Genomic DNA, 8,044 nt, shown 5'->3' with positions numbered 1-8,044 from the left:
GGAAGGTAGCTTGCTGGCAGCAAATACCCGTATGTCACTGTTTGGCCTATGTCACAGTTCCACGGCCCTCTACGTGATGCTGCGCTGGTGACCATGTTGGGTCCATATCAGACTCCTTCCCCACTGCTATGAGAGGAGACAGGAGATAAAGAGCAAAAATGTTGAGTCTGATAGCAGCCATGTTGTAACCTGTCAGTAGAGGGCCATTGCTATGCATGGCAGGACACGAGTCCTGAGTTGTGTCTGATAAGTGATAGCATTGGGTGTATAAATGTTCCAATTGATGTATACAGTACTCTGTCTTATGCACATATCAAAAGCCCTCAGATCTGTATGTGCGATGTCCCCTTCATTCATACTTTGTCGTCCTGTGGCCCTGCAATCATTATACCATAAAAGTCCCTGCCACTCTGACAGATTAAAAGTTGGTCTGTATTGGTGGCTACAAAATTGTATTTGTACCCAGCCTAGGGGATAGTAGCAGCTGCACTACTAGACACAAGTAACATAGATCAAAGTGCTCCTCTGCTGCCAATCAAAGATTGGCGGCTGTGTCACACAGGTCATTTGTCCCCAGTGGAAAAGACAGTCAATAATACCTGCAGACTCCAGGTACCATCCTACCAGAACCAGAGTGCTCATCTACTGCCAATCTTTGATTGGCAGCTCCCTCGCACTCATTTTTCCTGAACCAAGCTGAAGGACAGTCATCACAGAAAGGATACTCAAAGAGTACCCCAAGCAGCTGGGAGCAGAAACAAAATATATATTACACATGTACTAGTTTCAGTTTCTCAAGGGGACATATAGAGACCACTGAGCAGAAGAAATCAGGGTTCCAGAGGCAGCAGAGATTGAAAAAAACAGGCACAAGATGCCTGCCATCAAAGAGACTTGTATCATAGTCTCTGCCACCCACACATCGACTCAGACTACGTGCGTGAAAAACAATCAATGTTGAGACTAATTCCCACAGTAACAATCCATCAAACTATTCAGCAGTCAGTGTATTATTTCAGAACACAAGTGCAACATTCAAGAACCTCTTATAACCAACATAAGATCAATGTGTATGTACCAGTAATGATTGGATTAACAGGAAGCACATCCCACCAAGTTGACATGCTTCAACTGCTGCACGTCCTAGACTAATGAGCAAGTGGGCAACTATGACATCACTCAACTACAGAAATGCGCTTTCTGCAGTCAAGCTATGTCATAGTAAGCAGGAGCCAATGAGAAGCCAGATATCCCAACCGGCGCGGCACCACTGACTACAAACAGCCACAGAAGTCAATTCCCACGGTAACAACATGCCACACACGACAAAGTGCATGCAGCAAAGGAAGGAGATATGATTAAATGCTCAAAATATTCCAGTAGACGGATAACCCAAAAAAACCTCTTCGTAGAAGAAACCACAGAAATACACTGAAAACCCAGGACGAAAACGCAGTATTATTGAAAACAGAGACTACAAATCCGATTTTGTAGTCTTTTTGTAGTCTCCAATACAAGCGGACTTTAAAGCGGACATTAAACAGTGTAGTCAAGACTACAACCAAAAAGTCGCACGCATTCTCGGCATTGCGATTCCCACGGGGTACAACGTTCGGCACGCACCCAATTTTGCGGGTAAGGGCTCATCCTTCGTAAACTCAGGACTCGTAATATGTATTTGGCATTATTTGTTTCTTTTTTTCGCAGTTATGTCTCACTTTAGCCACTTATTCCACTTCATGCCTTGTGCCTTGGCGATTGGTTCTGACTTGTATATCTTTTGTCTTATATCATAATGGAGTTATTCTGTGTATATAAACCCCCCGAGGACGTGGGTGAATTCACAGCCACTCAAGGTCATGTGCGATAACTTACCATATTTGGTATGCTTTGAACCTTATTTCCTTTCTCTCATAGCGACTGGCATAATTTCTGGCGAGTGGCTGACAGTCTGGCGCGGGCGCTGGTGCATCGACATCTGATTGATAGGACGTGCATAGGAGAATATTGTGGAGCTCTTTGATATGCGGCTCCCAAAGTCCCGGTCATTGTTGCTCCTCGCCCGTTGATATTAAAACGGGTTCGCAATGAGGTGACAGACGGAGGGAGAGCCGAAGCACCCGGGACTATGACAGGTAGCGGTGGAGGGACTGGTGCAAAGACTAAGTATTGATGTATACTCTCCACCTGCTTTGTCACCGGACACCTTAGCACTTGTTGCTCGCCCCGCTGCCATAGTCTCTGTCGTAGCCAATTTCTAAAGACCGTTTTTTCTTCGGCAACTTTGAAACATCGATCAATCGTGAGAAGCATATCTTTCCGAGTTCACACTGGCTGAATCCCCTATACCAATTACCCTTAGGAAGATGGTTGTTGCAGTTCCAAATTGGGTTCGTAGTTCGTCGACGACCCCGATTTGCGCAGCCCATACACTCCGATCATCGTTATGGTCTATGAGTTGTTTCAGCGATGCTTGGAAGTGGGATGACCATGAGAGACATACGCAGAGGGTCATCAATATCATGCACGGCAAGGTCCCGACAAAATCTGACGAGGGTAAGCCAATAAATATATATGCATTGCATATGCAGTCCTCGCCTATGATAGCTCCTGGTAAAGATTACAGTGTAGGTATGTAACAGTCTGAAGAAAGAGAATCATACCGGATCCAGCGGGTGCCCCTGGCAATATAGACCGCAGTGCAGGGAATGCAAATAGAGTTCCGGCTGCCACAGTGAGGACAACTTGCGCCTGCATCATAGCGATGCGTAGCAACACAGCCATGCTCATCGCAGAGAGTCCTAGTGTCACGAGCCCTGAATACAATGAAAGCTGATTAGCAATGCACAGGAAAGTGGTCACAGGGAAGCCGGGCATACAGAGTGTGGCAACGAACGTCAAAGAGAATACACGAGTTGAAAGCGCCCGAGTGATTGTAAGCCTAGTCTCAAGCCAATTAGCATTTGCTGACGTCCCTGGTTTCACGGTGATCCTCGTGCTGTATCCCCTGTTGGCATCGTGAATGACAGTACACATCCACAGCCGAAGCAGTCATCGGTTTAACTAGTACTTACGCGGCGATTACGGCTATCCTTGCAATATTCACTGGGACAACCGCGCTGTTGTTGACAATTTCTGTAAATAAGAAGATATCCGCAAAGTACCTGCACCAGGTGTGGCGTTGGTTAACATGGCAGATATGGACCTTATGAGAGTCCGATTTACTTGTCAAGAGGATAGAATTCGGGGGTCGCATTCGGGTCTGCTTGGATCGCAATATCAGTCCGAAAGAAGGGGGAACTTCCATGGGGGTCCCGGTAACAAGCTTCAGTCATATTCATGCTAAACGCAGGAGCAGAAGGTCGATTGTCGGTTGGGCTCGAGGAGTCGGTTGAAGAGGATGGGAGCAAGAGATTTCTGAGGCAACGTGAGAAGCGAAGAGGCGTAAAGCAAGCATTGGAACACGCACTGGTCGAAGTACAGACCGATGGTCACATTCGGGTAGTCTCTGCAACTATCAAAGCCGACGTCCACATTCCATTGAATTGTCATGGATCCTGTATCGAGATCAATAGAGGCCAGCTGCGCTTCCAGAGATAACTGTAACAAAAGAGATTTCGTTAGCACTGCGACGAGACACTCGGGAATAGCTGCATACCCCGGATTCCGGGGTATGCGTAATGTTCTGGAGGGGATGCGGACGCAAAGTCCAGCCTAGCAGTATCAGGATTGTGGCAAAGGCCACGGTAGATATGACACAGACTAGGATTGGATGAGTATGAATGACTTCGATAGAGTGAGCGAGTGAGAATTTCTTCGTATTTATCCTCCCAGAAAGAGAATGGAATACTTTGGAGATATTTGCCCCACAGACACGGACATGACCCGCCACCCAACTTGACGTATTCGTCCACCAGCTGAACGTAGAGCTATCGTCGTTGGAGACATGGTGCCGTAACAGTGAGGCGATGCTTGCGTTCGGAATCTCGAATTGCTCGCCGTCAGCGGTACTCAGGGAGTATCCATCAACCTCAGCCTCGAGAGCCGAGGTTACAGCAATGTCCTTCTCGGCGGGCGTCTCCAGCGCAGGATGACCGGCCTTGCTTGCTCGGAGTGCCTTCCTCCTGCGGGCCTTACTGAGAGTAGGTTCATGCTCGAATGGGACGAATTCAGGATTAATTGCTCTGTTTGCATGTTCTACACGGTCCTTGAGGATAGCCGCGTCCCAAGCACGGCTGAGTTCTTCAGCGGGAACTGGCACCACCCTCGCAGAAGCGCGCGACTTGTTAGCTCCGAGCCCCTTGGTCTTTCTGGCCTTACTGATAACAGGATCCTGTGCGTACGGAAAGTATCCACGATCAACTGCTGTACTTCCGGGTCCTACGCCACACAGACAGTTTTCCGGGCGAGTCGTAACTCACCGTTGTGTCCTCATTGGCCGATCTCTTCCGTGTAGCAGGGTGGGGATTGTCAGGTCCCTCCGGCCTGTTGTCACTGGTCATGTTGCTACCATCCTCCCTGCTCGGGCGACGTCCAGAAACATCACCACTAAGTGGAGCCATGAGGTTCCTTAACCGACTCTCAAGATCTGTGCCAGTGTTCTATACCGCTGGAGTAGGGGAGTGAGCAAGGGTGAAAGGCAAGGGTGGAAAGCACGCAGAGGGACGTCCATCTACGTGTGAGGCCTTGAGGGGCTGGGCGATAGCGAGCATCGGGCTGTCCCGTTTTCGCCGACTACGGCCGTCCGACAAGCCGAGCAGGAATGCGCCGAGTATGTGGCTAGAATCAGATGCAGGCGGGCGCTCGCGGGCTTCGGAACCAAAATCAAGGGTACACTGACGCTGGTAGACGACACTGAGTATGTTCGAGCAAGCTGGTGCGTGTCAGGTGAGCGTTGATAGCATACCGAAAACTCTCCGTACAGCACAGTAGTACGACGGTCACGGTATCAGGTCCCTCTACTTAGGCCCAATGAGCGATGGCCCACACTTTATATGGGGGTTGCCGTGTTTGCAAGAACGTTGCACAAGCTCTGCGCGAGTCTGAAACTGCGCGGCATTCCTACATGCACACATCGCGAACGAGCGGAACGCACAGAATATACTGCATGTATATTTCAACACGAGTCGACAACCACCTAAGTGAATTCCGGTCCCAAATCCAGCGTCAAACCAAGATCGGGGCAGAGGCGCAGCGGGTCTGCTTACTACACGTACGTCCTCACTCCACTTGGATGCTATTCACCCGCTCAAGAGCTCTCGGAACACGGATCGCGCGCACCCGGGCATGCAATATCCCCTGGCGTCCTCGCTCGTCGCACTCGACCAGAGGTTCGGGTTATGGTACTCAGGCGGGGTCGGAGGGCGGAGGATGTAGGCGAGGAGGAAGGGAGAGGGCGAGGAGGCGTGTTCGCGTGTTCGGATGAGGGGATCGAAGGTTAGGAGGGTGAAGACGGTTTAGGGTGGTCGCGTAGAGGGTTTCTGTGGCGTGCAAGTGGGAAAAGGAGGAGAGGGGAAAGGGAGAAACTTGACGGGGGAGGATGGGAAGCGACACCGAAGAGTGTCCAGGGGAGGACTTGGAGAACGTGAAAGATGAGAAATGTCTCAGGATCGGCGTGGATGGGGATATGTCCGACACGAAACTTGCCGCACCCGCGTCATGCGATGAAGTGGATTACACCTAGAGCATGCCTGAGGTTTGCAGGAGAAATGCATACTGGTTAGGAAGGGCGCGGAGTGACAGTCCACGCAAGCTCGGTGGCAACGTGATGGGACTGCGTGGGCCGCATGACGGAATGGAGCAGCCTACATCCCGGACCCAAAATCATGCCATGAGCGTTAGGGGCAGAGGAGAAAGGCTTACGCGTACGACGCTCGTGACAGCGAGAAACCCAGGGTCACTGTTGTCACCCAGATATACTACTTGCACTGGATGCGCCGCGGCGGCGCGAGTCAGGCGGTGAGCACAATGCAGGATATGCATGCCAGGGTCGTCAAAGCTCGCACGCGTTGCGTGAGGTGAGAACAACGTGGGGGCGCGGCAAGATACGACCTACCCATGCAGGACAAGAAAGGACTCAGCTCGAGCATCATCTCGCGACATGACGGCCACGGTGGCATGTGAGATGCGATGCTGGGAGACACTCAGGGAGAGTGAAGCGGCGATCTGGCCTGGGGGGCTGACCGTGCAAGTCATGATCGACCCGTCGTAGAATTGGACTCCAGCAGCGTAGGGCTTGGTTCCCCCTCCATATAATCATGGAAGATGCGAGCACAAGAAGAAAAGATGCCCGTCCGCGGAGTCCATGACGACATGTCAATAAATGCAGAGTCAGATGGGGTCGATTCTTCAGCTCCTGAGGCCTGAGTAGCATCCCATGACTTGAAGAAACGGAACACTACAAGTGTTGCCTGAACTATGCCTGCTAAATCCAGCGACATAGGCATTCGTTGGAGCGATCGAATGACTGTCGAAGATGGCTGAGCCGCTGAGGAGGTGACGACTTCACGTTATTTTAAGCAACTGGTAGACAGCCCGCTTCTCCGCACGATAGACATATTTCCTGGTCCGGATTTTGGAGGTACTACATCTGTTGTGGCTAACTGGTCATTGGCTGGTGAAGTATTGCTTGAACCCGAAGAAGAGTCTGTAGAGCCTGCTGGGTGGGCTTGATCCTGGAAGACGTTCAACTCGAGCAGCGCGCTCTGATCAGATCCGGATGAAACGGAGGTCAATTACCACTTCTGGTAATCTTGAGATATTTACACCGACCTCCGTTCGAGCAGAGAGCGCGACGTTGGGTGTTGACCGTGGCCGTCACGGTCTGGCGATGATGATCCCCACGCCTCTGAGACGGGACTGAGTAAGTGGAGCCTTTGCCATTTATAGGGCGCCTATTTACTTCATATCCCAGAGTGCATAAGAAACTGAACATCGCATTTCCGCGCGCGTTGTTTGTCACATTATTGGGTACTTTCCAATAGAGCGTATTTGCAAGGCCCAAAGTACGACTTTTGATCCAAAATTTGGAGCTGCTGATCCAGAGGATTTAGCCGAGGGTTGCCGACATAAACCGGTAGCCCTTGCTCCACCCGTGCCGCGAAGTCGTCTGTGAAACTCATATTTCTCACTCACTCGACTTCATTCTTGTTCAACAAGCATCTACAGATACCTACGATACGCCTTGTACAACTTTTGCGGTAGTTAGACACGATTTAGAGGAAACCGAAAATCAGCCGTACTTCGCTGAGAGAGCGTGCCGCGCTGATCCGTGAGTCCTTCAGAAAAGTGGAGCACCTCTCTCCGCAAACTTTTGGGCCTTGCAAATACGCTCTAATAACCTAAATGCCTTTCTGAAGATCCCAGAGGAAAGCGGTGAGAAAGAATGACCCCTGGTAGCGATCTTCAGAAAACATATGAATTGTGACCGAAGTAGACGTGGCAAAGTAACCCTAACCCTTGCTTGCTGTGCGACATACCTTCCCTTTATGTACCGTCCCACGGGGGGGGTCCCCTGGAGACCCTTAACTGAGATTTGTGGCATGTGGTCTAAAATTTTATTTCTGTCCGCCCCTTGTCAGTTTCTTATGCAAGGCACTGTAGTGTCAAACAGCTTGACCGTAGCTGATGATTGACTCGGGATCTAGACGTTGTCAATGCGACCCGGAAAATGACCGGGCTTCGGAATTCATGTCTCCTCCGTTGTGAGCCTGAATCACGGTAATCATGTATGAACCCGGTGAGTCCCTCGTCGGAAGGTCTCCGGGTCGTATGCCGTCTGATCTATGGTCATGGTTCTGGAGTGGTGGCTCGTTGCATTCATAGACGAGCGCTGATCCATCCGAATGGAAGAAGTTTTCGCTCCACGCACGAATAATGAATCATGACGGTGAGTTGAAGGCATTTGGATGGATAGATGATCAGTCGACCTTCGATCATCACGCTGACCACGATAAATGCCCAGGATCTGGTCGGCTTTGGCCTCGCCCGCACCCTCCTGTGTTCCTATAGGATGGCCCACTTCTCATTCCAGCAGGTACGTTTT

At 50.6% G+C, this 8,044-nt stretch overlaps 1 protein-coding gene across 1 annotated transcript; it reads right to left on the bottom strand.

The window, feature by feature from the left end:
* Nucleotides 1–2,358: 2,358 nt before the first annotated feature.
* On the bottom strand, nucleotides 2,359–4,562 carry GLOTRDRAFT_126235 (uncharacterized protein; the record flags this gene model as incomplete). Its single annotated transcript, XM_007864915.1, has 9 exons — nucleotides 2,359–2,451; nucleotides 2,504–2,610; nucleotides 2,664–2,816; nucleotides 2,880–3,007; nucleotides 3,075–3,164; nucleotides 3,226–3,417; nucleotides 3,470–3,600; nucleotides 3,659–4,333; nucleotides 4,422–4,562. 9 exons carry the CDS (start codon nucleotides 4,560–4,562, stop codon nucleotides 2,359–2,361), a joined length of 1,710 nt encoding a protein of 569 aa, XP_007863106.1.
* Between the last annotated feature and the right edge of the window lie 3,482 nt (nucleotides 4,563–8,044).

This window comes from Gloeophyllum trabeum (assembly GCF_000344685.1).
Source record: "Gloeophyllum trabeum ATCC 11539 unplaced genomic scaffold GLOTRscaffold_00003, whole genome shotgun sequence".
Taxonomy (NCBI): domain Eukaryota; kingdom Fungi; phylum Basidiomycota; class Agaricomycetes; order Gloeophyllales; family Gloeophyllaceae; genus Gloeophyllum; species Gloeophyllum trabeum.
The sequence above is the reverse complement of the archived record's forward strand: the minus strand, read 5'-3'. Positions and strand labels throughout refer to the sequence as shown.